Source organism: Chlamydotis macqueenii, chromosome 4 (assembly GCF_036417535.1).
Source record: "Chlamydotis macqueenii isolate bChlMac1 chromosome 4, bChlMac1.mat, whole genome shotgun sequence".
Classification (NCBI taxonomy): Eukaryota; Metazoa; Chordata; class Aves; order Otidiformes; family Otididae; genus Chlamydotis; species Chlamydotis macqueenii.
This window is the reverse complement of record NC_141559.1, coordinates 26,994,893-27,018,689: the sequence shown is the minus strand read 5'-3', so window position 1 is coordinate 27,018,689 and position 23,797 is coordinate 26,994,893. Positions and strand designations below refer to the sequence as shown.

At 40.8% G+C, this 23,797-nt stretch overlaps 1 protein-coding gene across 1 annotated transcript in view; it reads left to right on the top strand.

Annotated features, from left to right (window-relative positions):
* The window catches only part of ARHGEF38 (Rho guanine nucleotide exchange factor 38), a 37,810-nt gene extending 18,099 nt beyond the window's left edge, over positions 1-19,711 (top strand). Inside the window, exons 5-14 of the mRNA XM_086747255.1 lie at positions 2,721-2,738; positions 7,141-7,340; positions 7,838-7,971; positions 9,671-9,775; positions 10,651-10,773; positions 14,489-14,809; positions 16,432-16,572; positions 18,146-18,344; positions 18,512-18,768; positions 19,526-19,711. Of these exons, the coding sequence (XP_086603381.1) occupies positions 2,721-2,738; positions 7,141-7,340; positions 7,838-7,971; positions 9,671-9,775; positions 10,651-10,773; positions 14,489-14,809; positions 16,432-16,572; positions 18,146-18,344; positions 18,512-18,768; positions 19,526-19,711 (1,684 nt within the window). The remainder of the gene's footprint in view (positions 1-2,720; positions 2,739-7,140; positions 7,341-7,837; positions 7,972-9,670; positions 9,776-10,650; positions 10,774-14,488; positions 14,810-16,431; positions 16,573-18,145; positions 18,345-18,511; positions 18,769-19,525) is intronic.
* The last annotated feature ends 4,086 nt before the right edge of the window (positions 19,712-23,797 follow it).

Below are 23,797 nucleotides of genomic sequence, written 5' to 3'. Positions count from 1 at the left end.
AAAGGTGGTTGAAGCCCCATCCCTCGAAACGTTCAAGGCCAGGTTGGATGAGGCTCTGAGCAACCTGATCTAGTTGGGGATGTCCCTGCTTCTTGCAGGGGGTTTGGACTAGATGACCTTTGAAGGTCCCTTCCAACCCTAACCATTCTATGATTTTATGATGGGGGTATCTGAGAGCAACCAGTGTAGGACCAAGCTGCCAGGTCCCACCAGTGGAAGGTGCCTTGTGCCATCAGCTCCAGTGCCAGCCCATCAAGGAAATGTGCTTTCCTCCAGCACAGCCTCTTCCTGCAGCCGGTCGCAAGAACCAGCTCATCCATTCCATGGAGAGTGCTTCTCTTCCCACCCATAAACCCCGTGCCTCTCACTTTCCCAAAAGCATCACGCAGAGCTCTCAGCAGACTGTGGACTACTGCCACGGTCTTCCAGATCAGAAGTCTATCTCCAGCTCCAGGAGAGGCCCATGCTGCATGCTTGTGTGTAAAGGAGAGGTGTAAAGCTGTCACAAATAATGCAGTGTACATCAGCAACAGATATTTCAACCACATCCCAGTTAGTGATCAGTATGCAGAGATGTATTAAGACTTAGCAGGTGGGAAGTATGTCCAAGTGAATTCTGGTTAAATCTCGTGGAAGAAAATACTAGCAGCATTAAAAGAGAAATGTTCACTTTGAAGATACATTATGTTGAAAATAAGGCTTATTTTGTGCAACATGTCCAGTTATTAAACACATAACAAAGTATATGTGCAGGGTACTTAGGTTTTAGCTACCCTGAAAGTTGAAAAAAAATATTTCCATATAAACTCAGGCTTTGAGGCTAACAAATAGCCAGGTATCTCACCAAGGGGGTGTTTTAGTTGCTGATATTCTTTTTGGGCTAATCAAGAGATGCTGCTACTGTCATTCATTCATACCTGGTGCTGAGGCAAGGGGACATGGAAGGAAATAAGGATAAAAGATAGTGACCACGTACATGTTAGGGTGGATGCTGCCACTTGAATTCCAGAGCCAGCAAGAGGAGCTCCTGTTCCAATATCATGGCTGGAATTTGTGAAGAGAAAGGATATTTTGTACTGAGCCACTGTAGCCTTTGCTAGCAGGAAGGGACAAAGTCTTCCTCACAATGAAACCTTATTTTGTCTTGTTCTTTCCTGATTAGCCCTTAAACAGGAACCAGCGAAAAAAGCACTGGTGCATGTATACTATGTTGTGAGTTTTTTTTTTTCCCAGAGCTTAAAGGTTGCAGCCAATTCAAATATTAAGACCTGAAAGTGCAAACTCAAATGCAGAGCTGTGGTCACCTAAAACTGTTACTACTGATTGAAGAATACTTGCCCTAGGAAGAAAATTATGCAGCATTTTTACCAAATAAGTTCTAGGCTGTTTTCCATTGTGAGACATAATAAGTGCAGGGGCTGGTGATGACTATTCTTGAAAACTGTTTACTTCTTAAATATTTTTTTTTCCCTTGGAAAGAATATTGTTCTATTAAAAAAAAAAATTCAAGTAGGCTAATGTAACTAGGGGCTTCTGTTCCTCAGCTGAGTAATATCTGCCATGTGAAAAATAACTTCTGTATCAGGAGCAATTTGAGAGTGGTACTCTGCACATCTGTACAGACAAATCAGATTTAATTAGCCATGCTGAGATTCCTATTTCTCCTGTTGACTGAAAAGGAGAAATTCCATCCCAAAATGTAGGTGCCTGCCTTGGAGACGTGCAAATACAAATTCTGCAGCGTCCTGTGTTTCAGCAGCGATTATGCAAACTGGGGATGTTGTTTGCTAGCTTAGCCAAAGAAATGCAGGTGCTAGAAATGAAAGGGTGCTGGCAACTACCTGCTCTGCTTTCAAAGCCTGAAGTAGCTTGGTCAACTATTGCAGGGGCAGAGGGACGTCATAAGCACGCAAAGTGCTGACAGTGCAGAAGCAATGAAAGCACCAGCTTCCAGATGCTCAGTTAGGCACCCGTGGGCAAGGAGATAGGAGTGCAGGCAGTCAAAAAGCAGTGGCTGATGATGTGATGTCAAGAAAGCCTAACGCAGAGATGGAGTGACACTTTGGTTCCCTTGCATTTGAGTGGATTCATACCGTAAGGAAAATATTAAAATATTCTATACACATGTTTGGATGTTTCCAAACTAGAATTGAATGTCCCTGCTGCTTTCAGAATATGTATCAACACCATCCTACTCTGAAGAGGTTTCAGTTGATGTGCAGCCTGCAAAAAAAAATCGACAGTCTCATTGATACTATATCCTAAAAGGCTGAAATATATTCTTTCTCATTTAGAAATACATTTCTATTTAAAGAGAGTAGATAGGAATGCATATAAAGTGTAAGAATGACGTTTAATTTTACTTTTTGTATTAAGCACTTGATGTTACTTACTGTTGTTAGCACAGTGACCCAAACTTCCTTCTCTAACAGTGTTAGGACAAGGCTAGGTCTTACAGCCAAAGCCAGGTTTCTGACAATCCTTTCTCATTTGGGGCTGTCCTTTCAAAAAGACAGATGAGACAGATAGAGCCAGATTCACCAGTACCCTCTGGCTGTTTTGTGCACTTCTGCTGACACATAGCAGCCGTAAACTTAAGTTGGCTGGCCAGTTACGGCTGCTCTGTGTCACTGAAGTGTATCTGAGAATCTGGCCCCTGATTTGTATAAATCCTTTTAGGAGGAATCTAATATATGTTTTGTTTTTTTTCTCTTTTGCAGAAAGATATATGAGGAAGAGTAAGTACTATGCCTTTCTTACATGTAAAATAATCTTTAAAATATCTTTATAATTTATCTTTAGTATGCTTAAAACTGTACATGTGGAATTTTAAGACAAGCCTTTTGTGTCAGTATAACCCATAGATTTTTCCAGGACATATGTGATAAAGACTCTCAGTTTTAATTTCCCTAAGTGTGTCTAGTTTTCTGATTACCACTGCACTAGCTTTGCAGTAACTTTCAAAACTTGTGGTTTATGAAGCTGCTTAATTTGGTTGCCAATTCATTCAGAGCCTTTTATTATCACCTCGCTGTCTTACAAATGTGCTTAGAGAGTTCTGAGGTCCGCAAGAGTGCTTATCAGCAAGTGTCAGTCTTCAAAATCCAGTCACTTTGAAATAATTTTGCATAGGCTTCTGTAGACCTGCTACAATACACAATAGGTTCACAGGTAAAGCTATTTCTAAGATAATCACCCCTTTGGTAGCCCTACATGAGAAGTCCACCTTAGGATCTTCCCTCTGATGGTGGCTGGAAGAACATCAGAAAAGAACAAGCTCATTGGAACGCTTTGCCGGAATACTCACCCAGCCACCGATAACTTGTGTTTAAGGGACTTCTGTGCCAAACGTGACTTCTTTGAAAAGCTATAAAGGAGGTTTTATCACAGCTGCAGTTTCTGGACATCCAGCAGGTTGGGATCATTGAAATGCAGCATCTCCTGAAGCTACCTGCAGGGAGAGGTCAGAGAAGGGGTTAGTTGAACTAAAGAAAATGATTACAGCCCCAGACAGAAATGTTAAGAGAGGAAAGAGGAGAAAGTGTGCTCTATATTGGTAGGAGGGGAACATCTGTAAAGTCAAAGAATTTATTAATCCATCAGTCAATCACACATCGTAAGTGAGATCAGTGTAAAATAGACTTTGAAGATTTGCATGTTGAAATTCCACAGCTAGGGTTTTCACACTTTAGTCTATGACAGGAAATAGTTTTTCTGCATTTCATTTTGAGAAGGGACATTCTTGTATAGTCCTGTCTCTCAAGGAGTGGGGCTCCAAGAGGAACAAACTAGCCAGAGTCACAGTAAGATCCTGTGAAACAGCAATGCCTACAGAAATAGCGCAAGACTGGCTGCTCTGCCTTGCGTAACCCTATCAGAAATTAATGCCTAGCTCTCTCCTTCAAAGAGTTTCCAGTGGAGTGTAAGGTACTACTCACTTTCTGAGTTTAAACTGGCTCTTGTAAAGCTGCACAGGGTGCAAGGAGACAGATTTAGCTGCGGGACCCTCCCTGAGCCTGGCTACCTCGCCCAGTGTGGTGGCATTTGCCTTCCCCGCTGACTGGCAGGGCACTCAGAAATGCCACCACCTGCCACTCAGCTTAGAGGTTGCAGAGTCTCAGCAGCCCTTGGGCAGGACCGCGCCCAAAAATCTGGTTAACGTCAAAGTGGAAAATACAGCGCAACTCATCTCAAACGGTCTGTGATGTTGCTGCTCCCAGATTGCTTTTCATTCAAGCATGGTCAAGAAAACAATTACATAAATACCGGACAGTTCTGCCCTTTGCTAGCAGCTCGATAGGTTAAATTCTGCTTGGCTTAACAGCTGTGCAGCCTCAGTGAATTCCCTGGGTTTGCATGAGAGTCTTACTACGGCACAGTGAACTATTTGCCCTACATGGCTCATACTAAAATGAATGCGTGCACAGTAAACCACAAAGCCCAAGACTTTAAGTCATGCTGCAGCCTAGGATGCACGCACACCGTTTCAAAACTGCCAAGCTGAATATGAGACCGGCCTCGGCCCTGCTGCACCATCCTGGCTGTTGTGTTTGCCACTGGACCTAGTTCCTGGGTAACAACAGCAAATGAAACGAAATCCTGAATCACCTGTCTTGGCATAGCTCACCACCACGTGTTTTTTAAACAAGTGGGAATCTTTGCATTTGTGACTTTGTTTTGTTGAGAGGAGGGAGGAAGGCTACGCTGTGAAGCTTACTGCAGTTAACCCAGCCTCATTTACTGCAGAGCTACAGAAATAATTTGTGATGAGATTAGTACAGGTACATACGACCTAGAATACTTGCTAAATTCGCAATAAGCTTGGGTGGGGGGAACGCTGATGTAGCATCACAAATTAATTATCAACTTAGTTTTCTGCACAATCGATGTCACAAGCCATTACTCCCCTCTTTCGGTCGTGTGGCAAGGCCACATCCTGCCCAGCGGCCTGGTGCGCCCTAGTGTGACGCATTGTAAACGGGACTGGTCCAGGGAAAGTGGCTATCATCGGGTAATCTTGCTGGGGAGAATTAGATGAGTTGAACTTTGTGGCATTTAGTGCCCTGGGGAGTCATTCTCTTATAACAAACCTACTATCTCTTGAACCATATTGCAAGACTGTGTCATGCAAATATGCGAACAGAGGGCTGTTTATCACTTGGGCAGCTGTCCAAAGTGCAACTCTATAAAGAGAAGACACTTGAAGATTTTTTCATTCATGAGACAGCTTTTGTAGATTTGCATTCATGGGGCTTTTCAGAGAAAACAATAACAATTTAAGATTTTTTTTTTCATTATTGCTGCCAGAAGCTGAAAGAAGGGAAAATAGCTCTCTATATTTAATATAGGATACAGGGGAAATGAGGGGGATTGAAATGATGAGAAGGTTTGGGGACATCAAGAAGCGTTAAAAGGCATCTACTGTTATTTTTTTTTCATGCAGAACTTTTTTACAGATAATGCCTGTGCGAGAGAGATGGTTTAAATATGCAGATGTCTCTTCTCAAAGGCATTCAAATTGTTAGTTAATTACTCAGCAGTAAGAACTGGCTGCTGTACCTTTTATACATACAGAAGTGGGAATGAAAGCTTTTTTTTTCTCTTTTACTCTTTCTGCTGTGCAAAACAATAGATGTCAGCCTGCAAAACCAAGTGGCTGTTCCTTGGTTTTGTACTTTCCTTCTACATTGTGTTATTCCATCTTTCCATATGCAGAAATCCTTCTTTGCCTAGCAGTAACTCTTGCACAGTTAATGTCAAACAACCTTTTCCCCTCCAAAGCAGCCTTTTCGGGCATGAAAATGGAAAGCTTCCTCCACTTTACTGCCCTCCGCACTGTTACCAACAACTCACGCTTAGTTTCAAAGGGCAAGACTGTGAGTCTCAGGGACTTCATGCTGCCAACACTGGTGCTCGAGCGTTGCCTGGTTTGCTCGGGAGCATGCTGTGACTGGGAGAGATCATGTGCACGTTTGTCCTGCTGCTAGAGCCTCCATAATGGGAGATCCCATGTTTCTACCAGCCACATGGAGGGAAATGAAGGCATGTGTGGCTTGGTCCTACCCTTCTCCTGTTTTCTCCCAGGCTGTTGTGACAGCCTGCAAGCTGTATGGCCTCTCCCCTTCAAGCCTAGAGAGTGTGAGCAAAGGTTTTTGTCTGGAGTGGGGTTGGCACATGAATTCAGCTGGCTGGTAACTCCTTGCGTGGGGGCCAGAGAGCTGGGGTGGCCTGGATGGCCTGAGCCCCTCAAGAAGTAGGATGCCTGTGGAAGCTGCTCTGCTGCTCCTGTTGAGCCAGCGGAGACCGAGTGTGGTGTTGCAGAGCATCCTTGTGCCCACGCTGGCAGCTGTGACTTTCCTGCCCTCATCCTTCTGGGACCCTAGGCAGCTGCCTGCTGTGCCTTTCCCTAAGGTGACCTCCAGCAGGTTGGATCAAGCCTGGGTGAACATCCTGTATGTTCAGCGTTCCCCCAGGCCAGGTCTGGTACCCTTTGGAAGCTCAAGCATCATTAGAAATAACCTACTGGCAGCCAGCAAACTAAAATCACAGATAAAAGACAGTAAAGCTTAAGAGTCACTGTGGCAAGTTGAGAGATGTTGTGAGAAGGGATGGAGCTGTGAGCGGGCATCCTAGTTACTCACAGCAGGGAGATGTTGCAATTTTAATCCTGAGGGACCAGCGCAGGGTCTTAACCCCTGCTCACATGTGTTTCTCAAACTTCCTGTTATTTGTTCTTCTACCTGCATCTCCCTTCCTGGGTGTTGTGGTGTGTAAGTTGTATCACACGCACCCTCAGACTGAATGGGACAGATTCAGAGGTAATGTTTAAGCAATAGTTTGGCAGATTGCTGAAAATACAGAAAACTGAGACCTGGTGTGTATTTCTCATTGAGGGGGCAAGGGGAGGGTTTCATTCACAAGAGCCCATGTTCTCTGACACATATATCTTATTTTTTAAGTAGTAATTGCACTTCTATGACTCATTGCAAAGCACTGCTCTGGTTTTGATATTTTCTGTAGTTGAAAGCTCAGCTGAAGGATATAAAAGGCAGCAGTTTCAATGACTAGACAGAAATAATAAGTTTTTGTCTTCAAGGATTTTCTCCTTATGTGACTTTTTTTTAAAAAAATAAATTATAGAGGAAAGCCAAACCTAATGGACATGGGATCCCTGATGATCAAACCAGTGCAACGGGTGATGAAATATCCCTTGTTACTCTGTGAACTCTTGAATTCAACACCTGCTTCTCACCCTGACCACAAGGCGCTACAAGATGCCCTTTTTGCTATGAAAAACATTAATGTGAACATCAATGAACTTAAAAGGAGGAAAGATTTAGGTAAGAAAAAGGCACAGTAAATTATTCTGTCTTTGCAGGTTTGGGCTGGCAATTACAAGAGAGGTTTCAACTCCACTCATATAAATACATCAGTTTTGTCTGGTGCTACCCAAGTTGTGTAATATGTGCGGTTTCAAGAAGGTAACAGATGCCTTAATGTCACTTGTCCTCAGCCAGCTGTGTAATCTGACTGGTAACTCCAGAAATATGAAAATTGTGAAAGAATTAATGTTATATCTGTGTTCGTTGTCTGTAATGCAGTTGTGAACACTGATAGTAATTAAGATGCAGTGATAGCACTGTTTTTTCTAGACTTGCCACATTGAAGCCCTAACTTCACTCTTCCCAAGTCTGGTGTTGATAATAGGGTTTTCATAATTTTAAGCAGCAAGTGACATCAAAGTGTCTCTCTGAAATGATTTAATATTTGTGTCCCAGTCCCTATGAAAAGTCCTGTGAATACAGATTATTAGTGTAATGAAATTCTCTGTCTGCAGTGCTGAAGTATAAGAGAAATGATGATGACGAAACCCTTAAAGAAAAGTTTTCCCGACTGAATATCCACTCAATTAGCAAGAAATCCAAGAGGGTCACCAGCCATCTGAAAATACTGACCGGGGGAGAACCTCAGGTACTTGCTTATCCAACTGCAGGTTTGCATTTGCAGCTTCAGTTCTGCTTTTGCACTGGGTATTTTAAAAAACATGTTGGAAATGGAGTTTCTGGTGTTGCTTTTTTTTCTGCTTTTTTTTTTTCTGCATCATTTATAAAGTCATTTTCTGACTGTCACAGAAGTTATTTTCATGATTGAAATAGAACATAACATAATGTGTTTTCTACCTTTTCCTTTTTTATCTAAGAGTTTCTCGAACTTCTGATCTTCAGCAGAGAGGAAGTGACTGGTAGTTTTGTGAAACTCAGTCTGAGATCAGCTCTTTGCGGATAGACTGGCAATAGTTCTTGTGGTGCTGAAAATATGTTCAGTCGGTCTTGCTCCGCACTGTAACATTCAAGTTCTGAACCTACCAAGGAAGATGAGTAGAATCGCTTCTGATTAGAAAAGGCCATGGGGTTTGCCTCGACATGTGTAAGGACCTGGAGCCATCAAAACTACCAGAGGCAAAGAACCCTGTGATAAGTCCAATGTGTGTTGGGTGGCCAAAAACAAAACGCTCCTTTGTAATTTCCAGGTTGTGATTCAAAACCTAGGAGGATAAACATTTTCAGGAAAGCTTAAATATAAATCTCAGAGAAAATCAATTACAGCTGACCTTGAAAATTATATCCAGTGAACCTCACTGCATGAGATGGCTGATTATACAAGGTCACTTGCCTTTCTAGATGTGACTTCACAAGATACGTGCTGGTTTTTTCTGGTTTGTTTTTTTTATCAGTGGTTTCCCCCTTTCTCTGATGCAAACTACCCACATATATTTTTTTCTGTTCTTTTACTTGTACAGTGGAAATTTTTGTATTCAGAGTGGGACACCAACAAGGCTATAAAATCAACAGAAAACAGGGAATTGAATTTGAGTAAGAGGAGATGTCATTTTTCTTTTTTTTCTTTTTTTTTTTCTTCTTTAGAAGTTTCTGTTTTATGAGGTTTGTTTTGTTTTGTTTTGCTTTTTAAATTAAGCTTAAAAGATTTGAGAATCATTTTAGAATTAGGATACATCTGTTAAAGATTCAGCCCTCTCTCCTGCTTAATTAGACTAAGGAAGTTCCCAGTTCACATCACTTACAGCAAGACCACTGAAAATGAGAAGTGAGATTTCTCAAATTCCTCAAGTAAAAGGTAGACAGAAACAAACGTATTTTCAGGTTTTTTTTTTTCAGCTAGCATAAAGAAGGAGTAGAAGCCAATTGCCAGCTGCTGAGGTTTCTATCTGAGGAGCTGGCGTTGCTCTAGGGGTAACAGCTCCACCTACAGCCTGCCTGGGCGAAATCTCCCCATCACCCACAAATGAGCACCCAGAGAAGTAATACCAGGACGTAACAATATCTTACAATTTTCACCATTGTTTCCTCAAATGGAGCAACAATATACAGAAGATGAACAGTTTTACTGGCCCATGTAGGTGTGCTTGTAATAAAGCAGCTTCCTGCTTCCACAAGGATTAAAAATTAAATTCTCTGTCATGTTGCACTGTGCCTTTGACTTTTCTTGGATTAAAACTGGAGCTTGGGGAGAATTAGGAGCCAATCTGTTCTGTTTTCAAAGGGAGGAGTTCAGGGAAAGTTTGTGATTTTTCCAGCAGTGGTCTGGATGTTTCTTTCATTAGCCAGGCTCTTTTGGGCTGCCAAAATAACAGTGCAAACATCTATTTTAGGTGAAAGATCAAACTTTTAATAAGGAAGAAAAGTTGTTTCGAAGTTTAGAAAAGACTGTGAAATTGTGTGTGAAGAACATTTCACTCTACTCACAACGTCTACAGGTGGGTACAGGCCTTTTTGACATCTGTGGCCGGAAACCATGTCCATAACCAGTTTAACACACATTTCTGCTGCTGGTTAATCAACACCAAATTATTAATAAATGGGCCTGTCTACATTACAACATTAAATAAATGAGATGTGCTGTTGCTGCGTTACTGAGCCTATGGCAAAGAAGTTTTGAAGCCCACACTTCTGCATTTTTCCCCTTACACAAGCAGGATCTATGGAAGCCCATGAATGCAGTGCAGAAAAGAAGGTGCTGTCTGGTGGCACGGTTGTTACTTTCAGTCACCGTGTGAAGCCATCACGTGGGTCATGCACATCCACTGCAGGGGAGCACAAACTGCTTCTCATTAAAAACAGAAGAACCAAGTTAGAACTGAGTTGCAGACACATGAATTGAAATGCCAAAAACTTCCTTTGGTTCAGGGGAAGGCCAGTGAGCTCAGCAGACAAGGGTGTTGACAGCTCCTTATCCAAACAGATGCACACTTCATTAAGATTAAAATGCAGAGTAAGTGAAATACACCACTGTAGTCCTACTTAGTCCTCCAAAAGAGGCCTTTGAGGATCTTGAGCTGGCTTCTTGCTGAGGAGTAGCTAACTTCCAGTGGGACATTCATTAGGCTGGGGCATGATTTTTTCAGTTGAAGATTAACAACTTGGTTGTTAAACAGTTTACATTGAAAACAGACAAAACACAGGAAAATATTATCACAGTAAACAATCCCACAATGGCTGGAAACTGCACAGGTGTCAGAGATGGAAAATATTTCTCATTCCATCAGTATTATTGCAGTATATGCATGAGTGAATACAGTATATTAAAACAGATCGTAACACAGTTTCATCTTCCTACCATCTTCTCATTTAGGATTCTATACATCTGGCTGCACAGAATATAACTGGGCTTCAGGAAATATTGCAAGACAAAGACAATGAAGTCAACCACTGTTTGAAAAAACGGAACAGCACTGCAACTCTCTGTGAAGACCTTGTAAGTTTCTGCAATGTCCAGTGTTACACAGCTACTTGTATGTGTGAGAAAACAGGTGTATGTGAGAAACACTAGGACAGAAAAGGGAAACAAACCTTAGGAATCCATTGAGAAAGACAAGTGGGTTTTTTTGCTTGAATTTCTGTGAGAAATAAGATAAAATTCAGTGTAAGTGCACTATGTTTTCCCTAGAAGAGCTAAAGAAAAATTCTCAGGCTAAATTCCTGAGCTTCAGACAAGAGCAGCAGACTTTTGTCTTGCTACTTTTGTTATCAACACTTGCAGTTTCAGAGTTACTTTTGTGATCTTTGCTCTGCTCATGAACTATCAGCTCCTAGAATCATAGGTCTGTGAAAATCTCAGTTTCATTACCTTTTCAGGTAAGTTACTATCCTTCAGACACAGAAACAATGAAAAATTTGAATACAGCCCATAGAATTAAAAAGCAATTTAAAAAAAAAGTAATTGTTTTTCAACTACTGTCTTGCTTTCAGGGTCCAAATGAACTAATGCCTGGCTCTACTCACACTAAAATGTCTCTTCAAAATGCGGCAGTCTGTGCCTTAGTTTGGCAGGGATTTAGTTAATTTTCCTCTCAGTAGCTGATCTGTTTTGGATTTCATTTGTGAAGAATGTTGATAAATCCACTGATGAGATAAGTTGTTGCTAAAGAGACCAAAGTCACTGTCCGGCTTTCCAGGTTTCTCTGATGTGCAGGTGCAGGAAGCTGGAAGGGATACAGCCAGAATAATTGACCCAAACTAGTGAAAGAGAGTATTCCATGCCACAAATGTCACCCTCAGTATATAAGTAGGGGCTGGCTGAGGGGGGCATCAGTCTCTCTCTCCTCGCTCCTTTACTTGCTGCTCGTTTTCGTTTCCATGATCGCTGCTCAGGATGGGCTGTATCAGTCATTGGGACATCAGGTGGTGAGAAATCATACATTGTTCATTTTGTATATTTTAGTATCCTTATGTTTTGTTATGATTGTCATTTTCCTTTACTATCCGAGTAAACTGTCTTCATCTCAACCCACAATTTTTCTTTTCTTCCCAGTTCTCTCCTCCATCCTGCTGCAGCAGGGGAGGGTGAGCGAGACACTGTGTGGTGATTCGGGATAAACCACAACAGACTGCTTCTTCAAACAGCTGGGGTCAGGACAACCCCCTGTATCAGTGCAGTCTGGGGGATGAAGGGATTGAGAGCAGCCCTACCGAGAGAGACTTGATGGGGTACTGGTGGATGAAAAGCTGGACATAAGCTGGCAATGTGTGGTGGCAGCCCAGATAGCCAACCACATCCTGGGTTGCATCAAAAGAAGTGTGGCCAGCAGGTTGAGGGAGGTGATTCTGCCCCACTACTCCGCTCTTGTGAGACTCTACCTGGAGTACTTCGTCCAGCTCTGGAGTCCCCAACATGAGAAGGACATGGACCAGTTGGAGCAAGTCCAGTGGGAGGGGGAGGGGGGGGGCACAAAGATGATCAGAGAGTTGGAGCACCTCTCTTATGAGAACAGGCTGAGAGAGTTTGAGCTGTTCATCCTTGAGAAGAGGAGGCTCTGGTGAGACCTTATAGTGGTGTTCCAGTACCTAAAGGGGGCTTATAAGAAAGATGGGGAGGGACTTTTGGCAAGGGCATGTAGTGATAGGACAAGGGGTAATGGCTTTAAACTAGAAGAAAGTAGATCCAGACTGGATATAAAGAAGATATTTTTTTACAATGACGGTGGTGAACCGCTGGAACAGGTTGCCCAGAGAGGTGGTGGATGCCCCATCCCTGGAAACATTCAAGGCCAGGTTAGATGAGGCTCTGAGCAACCTGATCTGCTTGGAGATGTCCCTGCTCCTTGCAGGGGGATTGGACTAGATGACCTTTAAAGGTCCCTTCCAACTCATACTATTCTATGATTCTATGCTGAAGCTGAAAAAATTCAGAGGTAGAGGTTGTCTTATACTTTCATAGGTTCATGCAGATTAAAATATAGCCATTCAGTCCTTTCCAAAACACTGAAAACAGAGTCTGCCAAGAAACAGAAGGATCTTTGACAGACCACATCCTCCCAGTTAAGGACAGGGAAGTAAGATGTTGTATTTCCTTTCCTTTGAAGTACCCACTTTTGAAAAGAATCTCAAAAATTAATCTCAATAATCAGAAAGATATTTTCAATGTCTTTACAATGAATGAGTGCATAAAGTGCAGAAGAGTACCCCTCTGTCATTGCAATTGTGAATGTGTTCAGTATGGAAGATGCTCCCATATTCAGAAACATCAAAGAAAAACAGACGCAATTCCACAACAGATGAAATGGAGAACTTTTTTTTCAGAAAAAAAAAATTTGTAACTCTTATTGGCTCATGACTCAGCTATTCTGAAGGTCTATATAACTAAAAAAAACCCCAAACCCCTCTTATTTGTTTTAATTGTGGAATTGTTATTAACCATGTTAAAATTCTACATATTTGTGTCTTGGATTTATAAGATTACAAGGATTCTCTGTCCTATGTATAAGGCTTTTTTTTAAAAAAAACCTTTTGTCCTGACATTGCATGATGAGTAGGTGTTCTCACTGAACAACCCATAGTGTTCTTCACACGTTTTCCTGAAAGGGTATTATCAATGGAGATCTCAGCTATGGGCTCAGGTTAATTTTTTTTTTCCTTTGTGCATTTGTCAATAATGAATACCTCCTCTAATTCATTATTTTATGAATAATTTTAGGGCAGAAATCTACAATAGCCTCTTCTCTTCCAGAAATCATGTCCAACAGTTTGGAATAATTGTTTTCTTAATGAATTAGAAATTGGTTTGCTAAACACAGCCTGTTTTTTCAGGAACTATCCAACCAGTGTACGTCATCTCAGCCTTGGGAGAGCAATTCTGGTGCTAAAATGGATCTGTCCTTAACTGTGGTGTGTTATGGAGGGTAGAGGGACAGCTGCTCTTTTATTCTCACATTCAACTCAACTACTTAATTCACATAGAATGTCCAAGAGCTTTAACATGCTGATGAGTTTTGCTTAGTACAAGCCTGTGCTGTATTTGAACAAGTGACTTACAAAAATACATTCTATTTCATGCAATATTAATCCCTTGAGACAATTAGATACTAATGGAAAAGTCTGAGAAAGACTTTGGTTTTTTTACCAGGTGTCTAATTTTGTTGATTATTAGAGACAGAACCAACAAGCATAACATAATTTAATCAAATCAAGTGACTGTTTGTGTTTGCTTAAACAGGAATTGAGTTACAGCTATTTCCCGGGGAGGGGGAAGCGCTTTGATAGCTTTGGTAGCGTTCACAACTGCAAGACTGCCGTTTAACAAGATCTCATTGCCTCTAGACTGTGTATTGGCATAGGCCTTCCAATTGTGGAAATCCCAGTTTTATTGCACCACTCCACTGACCCTTGCCCAGTTTTCCCTCGGTGGTAACACACTCACGGCAGTACCGCAGGCTATATGCTCCAAGGGACCATCACCATTATCAGACACATTAAGCTGCAAAACTGCCCCCTCTCCTTTGCAACGTTATGGAGGAGATTCTAGCTCATAGCATGAGTTAGAGTCAAGACCCTGCTTGAAGGGTCTGACAGCAATGCTGTGTGAAGAGTAATTAACAGATTGCTTGACAGGTTGTCATCAGGCTTAACCTGTTGCTGGGTCTGAAGAGCTATATGAATAGATTAATAAATAGATCTTTTTTATACCTTTCCAGATGGCTCAGCTGGACAAGCTTGTTTTGACCCCTCTCTCAGCACTACAAGCCTTGTTTTCAGGCCCACAGAAGCTCATCCAGAAGCGCTATGACAAGTTGTTGGACTACAATAGCTACCTTCAGAGGTCAACAGGAGAAGAGCTGGACTTGGCAAAGAAAGACTATGAGGCTCTAAATGCACAGTTAGTGGAAGAACTTCAGGTATTCAACAGGGCAGCCAAAAAGATTGTGTTGAACTGCCTGCATTGCTTCATCACCCTCCTCAGGAATATTATGTCTGCAGCACTTCAATCGAATTCTGCTGTGGAGGTGCCTGTTCCGGTAAGCACATTAGAAACAGGTGTAGCTCTGCCGTTGTTTGTCTTTTTTCTTTCTGTATGACTTGCCTAGAGTTATGCAGGACACATACCTACAAGCTACATGGATTTTGTTTGCTTCTGCTAAGTTTGTTTTGGTTTTTTTTTTTGTTTGCAAGCTCAGCAAAGGTTAAGTTCTGAGCTTAAGCTTTGTCAGGCCTGGACTTTTCATTGAGAATGATCCTAATGCAGCCGTTCCAGCTGCTACAGTGATAGTAATAGCAAGAACATCACAGTAAAGCAAAAAGGAGGCAGCTGCTAGCATTTTACTCTTTGTTTCTTAGCATCTAGCCTGAGTAGCCCAGAAAACACAGGAAGAGAAATTATAAGAAAGTACATAAGAATGAACACTCCTGTTGCTGCTAGACCTGCAGAGTCACAGATGACCACAGAAGAGGAGCAGATTTAGGAGATATAATTAAATAATTTCTCTGAAAAGCAAGTTGCTTTAAAACCCAAATATGCTGCAGAAGCCCATGCAGACATCTCTAGGCAGTAAGGAATAGCTTTGTGTGTATTGGCATTTTTAGAAAGTTCAAATAATTTCACTTATGTAGCTAAAAGTACCAAAGATGCCTGTCTGCACTACACAGAGGACATCAGGTCCTCCAGCCCACTCTACTCTTTCTGGGCACTATGATCATTACCTGAAGACTGAAGTTGAGAAATTATTCTTAATTTGTGTGAAGTGTTTCAGTTCTGTGGTACCTTTGCCCTAGAGGACTTGAACTCCCCAAGAAACACAGCTAGAACAATTCCTTCCACACATTCAAATCCACTTACCTGAACTGGAGCAAGACTCTGGATAGAAAACACATTGTAGTGAGGCAATTCTGGAGTATTCCTTTCCATCAAGGCTTGGACGCAGCACTTCATAGTCAGGGGCAGCTGAAAAATTAAGAAAAGACAGTGCGCATCAAAACATAGAGCTGCACTGCTTAATGGGAAAATGAAGACTTTTCCCAGATGAAGAAATTACATCTCTGTAATTTGACCATTCTGAGTTTCGAAAGCTGTTGTATCGAGCACTGTTTTCTGTGAGGCTATGCCCAAAAAATCACCTTCTTTTTATTTTTTTGTGTTTACATCAGCACATACATTTGGAGTTATGCATAGACCAAAAGCACTTATCCAGTGCCACAGACAGAGCTTCAGCTTACCCAACAATTTTGAACCTGGTGGCAGCAACCAGTTGCACAAACACACGGCTGTAGGGTAAACCACTCCAAGCCTTACAGCACATTGGTCACTCTGATAGCTGCTGAGATGCACATCTGCATCTGAAAGCAGGTGGCTCAGTAGTGTAAGAGCAAGGCTGTTCATTTTCATCACCGTTTCAAATATTTTTTAATGATTTAACTTAAATTAGTATGTCTTCTCAATCTAATAGCAACTATTAGAAACTTTCTTTAGGCAAGACCTTTCTTTTCTTTCCATCTCATACCTAGCACTCTGTGGGCTCTGCAGAAAATAGCAGTAACTTGTCAGACTTCCTGACTCCTAAGTTCAGCCCATTAAACCAAATCTGCTCTCTCAAATCTCTTTACGGTGTTGTTCATGAGATCTAACCCACCTTTGTGTTTGCAGCTGTCTTCCTCAAGCATCTGTGAAGTACAGAATGAGTTGATGGAGGAGGTTCACAAGCTGAATTTTGTAAAGGAAAACAGCAGTGCAACCTTTATTGAGAGAAAATTGAGCTTGGAAAAAAAGAAACCAATCCCTTCCCCAGTGAGTACCATACATTCAAATTGTGTGTGAAGCGTTCTCTTTTGATCACTTTTGAAACATCTGTTTTTATGCTACCTAGAGGTTTGGGCTTGTTCTCTTCACTGGGACTCTGAATCAGATTGTTGGAATGAAGCCGTTCTGTTGACCAGTAACTTCTGATTTTTCAGTCTGTTTTCATGATATTATCTTGAAAATCTACTTGAAATTATCTCTGATTATCCTTAGGTTTTTAAGCATATGTTAAGTCTAAGGTTGTATATGCAAACTTTGATTACTTCTTTTGTTAAATACTCTTACAGTGTGTCTTAGTCTTCTGATTCAGAACATTTTGTTTCTCATCCTCCGCTGTGGTTATGTGTGCTGGTGTTTACACACATATACACACACATACACCCCCACAGCAGAAGATTCAGAAAATCCACCAGGAATTCTGTGTCCCCCTGGTTCCCAATCTTTTCAGACATTTCCAGAGCTTTTAGGAGTCTAGTTTACAGTAAAATAAAAACTCAAGTGCAGGTTTACAGGAGAAGCTGAGGAAGCTGTAGTATTCCTTTTAGCATCAGTAAGGCACGTGTGCTCTTGCTTCCATGGCAGGTCAAGACCACATTGATGTCCAGCACCACCCTCCCTGCCCTCTAGCCAAACTCTGAGTTAATACGCTGCCAGCAGTTAATAGCACCTTGTCCTTATTTAGCAACATGATTTCACACAAGAAGCAGACCATTTGGGTACCACTGATTTTTTTTGCCTAATGCCTTATCATGCAAGTTGTTATGTGACCTTATGTGTTGATTTTATTTAGTAGGGGGGGGCTATGGTGACATCTTATGCAAGAAGCTGCTAGAAGTTTCCCCTTTGTCTGGTGGACTCTGCTGGGTCTAGGGCGGACCTGCTGCTGGCCAGGGCCCAGCCAATTGGTGGCAGAATATTCAGTGATAACGCCTCTTCGATAATGTATTTAAGAAGGGGAAAAAAATTTTTAAAAGAGAAGAAATGAAGAAACTGAAGCAGGGGCAGAGAGGGGGAGGCGCAAGCCTGGTGGGCCTTGCGGACCTCACCCCCTGGCCTCCTGCTGGGCGGCCGACTGGGCCCAACTCGCTCCAGCCCGGCTGCAAGAAGTGAAGAGAGGAGATGTGAGGAGAACCTGAGACGTGTCTGTTATAGTTCAACGGTCAGCACAGCCAATTTTTGGATTGTGTTTTTATTATGATATTAAATAGGAATTCAAAGATTGCTTTGGAAAAACAACAAAGTGAGTGACAGTTCACATACAGAACACAGCCTCTTTGAGAGCAGAGGACAGACTAAGAGGTGTTTAATTAGTGAAATAGCTACATTTCTTTAAAATCTACCCCTTTAAAATGCTCACCTATTAATATAGCAGTTGGACAAGTCCTTGCTACACATACAAAGGAGATTTTAGTTACATATAGCTTCGTAAGTAACTCCTTGATTCGTATGTAAAAATGTAGCATCAGTTGCCACGTGCAGCATGCACTGGGTTTTATGCATCCATGTTCCTCTAGAAATGGTCTCAGCATTATTCCCAGTGAATAATTTTCTTGCTTTTCAGCTTGAAACCCCACATCAAACAGAAGGCCACAGGTCCAAGCTGTTGTCTACGTACAGCGCAGAATTGCTGTACCAAGCTAAGCGCAAGTGCAATGCCACACAGGAATTTGATGTTGATTTACATGAAGGAGAACTGGTGGCTGTTGTGGAGCAAAAGGACCCCTTCGGAAGTACGAGCAGATGGCTTGTTGATACAGGAAGTAAGTTCTCTGCACAAACATCCCAATAACAGCTTCCCTTTGGGATATTGATTTCTTTTCATTCTGGCCCCATCTGTTTGCCTGTGTCATACCGACAGCTGCATAAAATGAAATAGTTTTAGCAGTATTTTGCTGTTTATTTTCTCTCTTTTTATTCTGGTGTCTAGTCCTTAAAGGGTATGTGTATTCCTCCTTCCTGAGGCCTTACAATCCAGCCAAAGCACAGAAGGATGTGGCAGAAAACAGCTTTGGTGATGATGATTTTGATAATATCAGCCTCTTTGTTTCTTCACGGCCCTCCACTGACAGCAGCACAAGAAGTCTGGGGCACAAGAGTGACAGCAGCTCATCTCTTCACTTCTGTGAAAATCCAACAATTAATGGCACAGAGACTGCTGCTTTTCAGGATATGGATGATCAGCATGTAAGTATGATATACACTGTGCCTATGTTCTTGTTTTTCCTATTTAAAATCTAGAATTATACTGCTTATAATTTAAATGGTTTCCTGGCACTAATCTGTCAATATGACATGGGAATTCGTTATCCTCTGTTCTTTGCCTTTCTTAAATCACTATGAGGTAGGAAAAGATAATCAGTTAAACTGTGTATTGCAGTCCTGTCTCACAGAAAACACACCGTTGCCTTACCCCACCCCACATACAATGCCTCAATGTTCTCTAATGGAGCAGAAACCTCCAAAATAGCTCAGTTTGCGGGATTTTTCTGCTTATCATTGACAAGAAAGCTGTGGCCATGCTGATCAGCAAGGCACAGAAGTGACTTGTGTGCCACATTTGAGTATAGGAGCTTTAGGAAAGGTGATCCTCCCTGAGGAAATGTTGCTGGAAAATCCTCCATCCACTCCAAGGCTCCTTGGTGTGACAGAAACAGGCACCTGGTGTGGGCTGAAAAACCTACTAGTGTAGTAAGATGATGAGGTCTTGGAGCTTGGTTTGTTTCACCCCATGCAGAATTCTGCAGATCCTTCAATTTTACTTTTTATTTTGGCCCTGTTCATTGTAGTCTGTCTAGCAACTGTAGACCATATTGCTGAGTACTGGTTCGTCTATGTTATTACACCTTTTCTGTGTTCAGAATTCATACTAATACACAATGACAGTAAAATGTGGCTACGTTTCTGAATTCAGATTTTGGGTTTTGTGCCTTTCTTTTTTCAGACCTTCTATGCTGTTTATGCATTTCAAGCAAGAAATGATCAGGAACTCAGTCTTCAGGAGTACCAGAAGGTTAGGATACTTCAGTTTTCTGACCTGAGTGGCAATAAAGAATGGTGGCTAGCAGAAGCAAAAGGTCAGAAAGGATATGTACCATCTAATTATCTCGGGAAGATGACATACGCTTAGGAACAGAAACGGCCGTTGAGACAGTTTCTCTGAAGCAGACAGAATAATCATCTATTATGGTTTGCAGCAAGCAAGACAAACTCACAAGTGATTGACAGAAGCCATGGTATCTGGTACAGCTCACAGATGATATTAAGAATCTCCGTCCTCCAAAAGCCCTCACCTTTTCAAGACGTGAGGGAGGAAACATTTAACAGGAAGACTGATTCTGATTAACATCCTGAAGAGCTTGCTTTTCTATTACTCCATAATTTTCTCTTTTGTCAAACAGTCCTACATCAAAAGTCAACCTACAAGTACAAATCACAGCTAAAATTATGCTTTTCTTCTATGATATTTAACAAATAATATTCAGGATGAAGAGAATTAGCCTTGAAAAAGGACAAATTCAGTCTTCAGGGATTCTGTATTTCAGACTGAATCGTTCCTGAATCCTTATCTCAATGAACATAGACACATCTTAAAACTTGAGCTTTTTTGTTGGCTGTTTTTATCCTCAGCCACTTTTGTAATGAACTTCGTTCTCAGTGGAGATTATTGGAGTGGGAAAAGAAAAGGGGTTTCTTTTTTGTAAGCAACATTTCAACTTAAAACATACCAAATTTAGTGGTGCCAGTGACTAGTCCCAGGGAGAAAGGTATGTTTAGTTAAATATGGAAATGGGAGGAGAGAAAGAGGGGGCACAAGAAACAGGTACTGTGAAATAAAGAAGTTATAATTAAAAAAAATTACACAACTACTTCATATGGTAGGAAACATTTTGTAGCTGTATGAATGTGCCTCAGGTTTGAAATTCCACATCTGTCTCTGCACTAACTGCTTTATCGTGCAAAATCTGTGTAGTGAAATGAAACCTGTGTTTTAAGACTTGGGAAATTTATTAAGATTTGGGCAAGGAAAAAAAAAAGGAAAAAAGGGTCAGGCAGAGCCTTTCGATGCCTATTTACTGCCTATCTGATTCCTTAGGTCAGATATAGGGATCATAATGTCTCGTGAATAAGTTAGACTTAAGATAGATCAAGATTTCTCTTCTAGAAAAAAAAACCAACCATAATTCTTATTCTCAAGGTATCTGACATTAGATTGAACAGTGAAGAATATATCAATGAGATGATTAACTGTTTGCAGAATTCAGAGTTAAAGGCCTAATGTATCTTTAAAATGGTCAAGGCTATTTAACAAGATAATATAGTACACATTGCATCCTCAATAAGCAGAAAGCAAAAAATCCCAAGGAAGGATCTGAATGTCAAGTAGTACTTCTTTAGGTTCACTGGCTATAGCAATCCTTAGGTCAGGCTAGTGTCCTACACTTGAGCTAGACTGAATAGTGATCTAACGTATCATTGCTATTACCATTGATAAGGGAATGTTCATCGCAATTTATTTCAATACAGTAATGCCTAAGTCCTCTAGTGATGAATGAGGACCTTCTTGTGCTAAGCATTGCAAAAAGGAAAAAACGTGACTATGCCTGCACCAGATAGCATAATTGAAGGTAAACTCCTGTCAGGGATTTTCTGTATGGCTGCATAATTGGTTATTACTGACTGGCCATTAAAATGACAAGACTATTGAAATTAAGTGAGGGGAGGAGGGGGGTGGTTGCTGATGAAGGGTATACAGAAATTGTTCTAAAGCTCTTGTGTAAGTTTCTACTTCCTATAGTTGAAGTGTGGAGCACAAAGATGAAATGATTCAAAACCCCTACCGAGGTGTAATACGAAATAACCTGTTAGCAAAGAAAGGATGAGAAAAGTTGGTGCACTCAATGCAAAAAACAGGTTTTGCTACACTAATGAACCTAGTTTAATTTTCTTCAGTGTCCCAAATTTTCATTTTATTTTCCTAAAATGGTAAAGAAAGTTCTCAATCTTGCTCAGAAGATGAAAGTAGTAGATCACAGAGATGAGAACCTGAAATTTGTGCTGGATTAAATCATATGACAGAGAAACTTTTTGAGTTCTCTGAGATGGACATCCAGAAGCAGGTGTGTGAAACTCTGTGAACTACTGCAATCCAATGAGCAGTAAGAAAACATAACACCTCATTTTGCCTAACTGTACATCACCTCATGCCCTTACATCTTGTTGTTTCCATAGCAAGCAGAAGAGGTTCCCATTCATTTTATGTAGCTGTTTTTACGGAAAATTTTGCCTTTAGTTAAATGAAGAAAATAAAGCTTTGAGGAGGGAGTATCCGCTTGGAAGCCTGGGCTGAAAGACTGCAATTCACTCTACACTACTAAGTTTGCACTGCTTTGCCTTTTATATTTTAAGATTACGCGGAAGATGCAGAGAAGAAGCTTCTCAGTATGTCTTACAATTTAGAATATTTTATTTTGAGATGATCTACACAATAGTTGAAACAATTTTAGCAATGACTGAATTGTACTTAGTAGGCTTAATGCAGTCATATAAGCACAATGATGAAGTTTTTTATTTCAGACAGTGAAATTATTTAAGGGCAAGAGTCAGGGGAAAAAAAAAAAGATTTCTGAAGTCTTAGTTCTGACAACTCAGCTTGAGTCATAGGGAGAGCTCTGATTTTGAGTGTTAGGTACATTCCCCATGAAAAATCAGGCTCTGTGAAGGTGTCTCAAAGTGTACTCAAATGCTGCTCTCCAAAATATTCACTAGGTATCCTGAAGTAACAAGGAATGAAGGATGAATATATACTGGAGCTGGCCACCTAAATTGCATTGAACTTCTGTAGGATTTGGGAACTCCTAGTGGGCCATAGGAAATCCAGTGTGTGGTTAGGACCCATAATAATTTTGATATTGTGGGATAATTTGTATGACTTTGTTATATCTTTGTAACTTGGGATCCACAAAGAGTACTTTATTAGGTAGCCAGGCAGATTAGCTTAGTTCACTTCAGAAAGTCAAAGTTTTAGCTATTATCATTTGATATTACAGATATATTGCAATCTTTTATTTTTGTTTAAAACAGATGAATGCAAACTACAATTGCAAAAAAAATCATGAGATGCTCTTTGAACCTAAAGCCTTTCTACATTAAGGAGATCTACAACAATTCATATTAGACTTGCTCAGACACATTTTTGTTAAGACAGTGCTTTAAATAGTAGAAGCTGAGCTATGTTAGGGCTCCGCATATTCCTAAGAATATACAATGTGTGAAGCACACACCTGTGTGCTTCACCATCTTCCCTCTGCTTGGAGGGTGTTTGTGAACCTTAAGTAAGGATTCACCTTTTCAATGCAAACACAGATTCAAGAATTATTTCTTCTGACTTTTCATCTTAGGAAGCTTCACTGAGTAATTACCTCCTTCAAACACTTTTGCTGTCATTTAAAGATAGACTGTAAAAATGCAGTTACGTGAAGCAGACCTAACACCTGCAATAGGAAACACAGCCGTTACAATCCTTCTGCCTGTAGATCTACTACGGATAATTCCTCTTACAATATTATTTGTTCAGAAATGGTGAAAAAAAATCTTCTTTTAAATTATTGTAATAATAAAAATCTATTTTTGTAAAGATATGTTTCTTTTTTTTTTAAACAAGACTTTTTCCAGAAGCAAAGAGCATAATATCCTCTCCAAAACCTCCCTTCTGTTGTGAACTATAAAAAGCATTGCTGCAAAGCATCACATCACAAGCAGAGCAGAGGAAACAGACAGTTGCGTCAGGTAAAATGCTGCATTTCTAGTATGCATCCTAGCTTATCTATCAATATGCTAGAACTCATCAAACACTACAAAAATACTGAGCAAGTTTCAAAATACACTTCAAGGTTCTATATGTCAGCTTAGTTCTGTTCTCTTCTAGCTGCTCCTGAGGTTGCGTCCATTATTTACTGCTGTGCCCAGCCAGAGGTCTGTCATGAGTTGTAACAGATAAAACTTTGTGTTACTAAAATAAATTACAGAACTTTGTGTTACATCTTTCCTCTTTGACTGAGATATCACCAGCACCTCATGGTCTGGCCAGAAGGAGCACTCATGCAACTGGAGGAACCTTAGGTTTCATGTTACTAAAGGTAGCAGAATTTGAGCATCTATGAAAAAAACATCATCTTGAAGTGGAAGTAAAATATTACCATATCAAATTATAAAA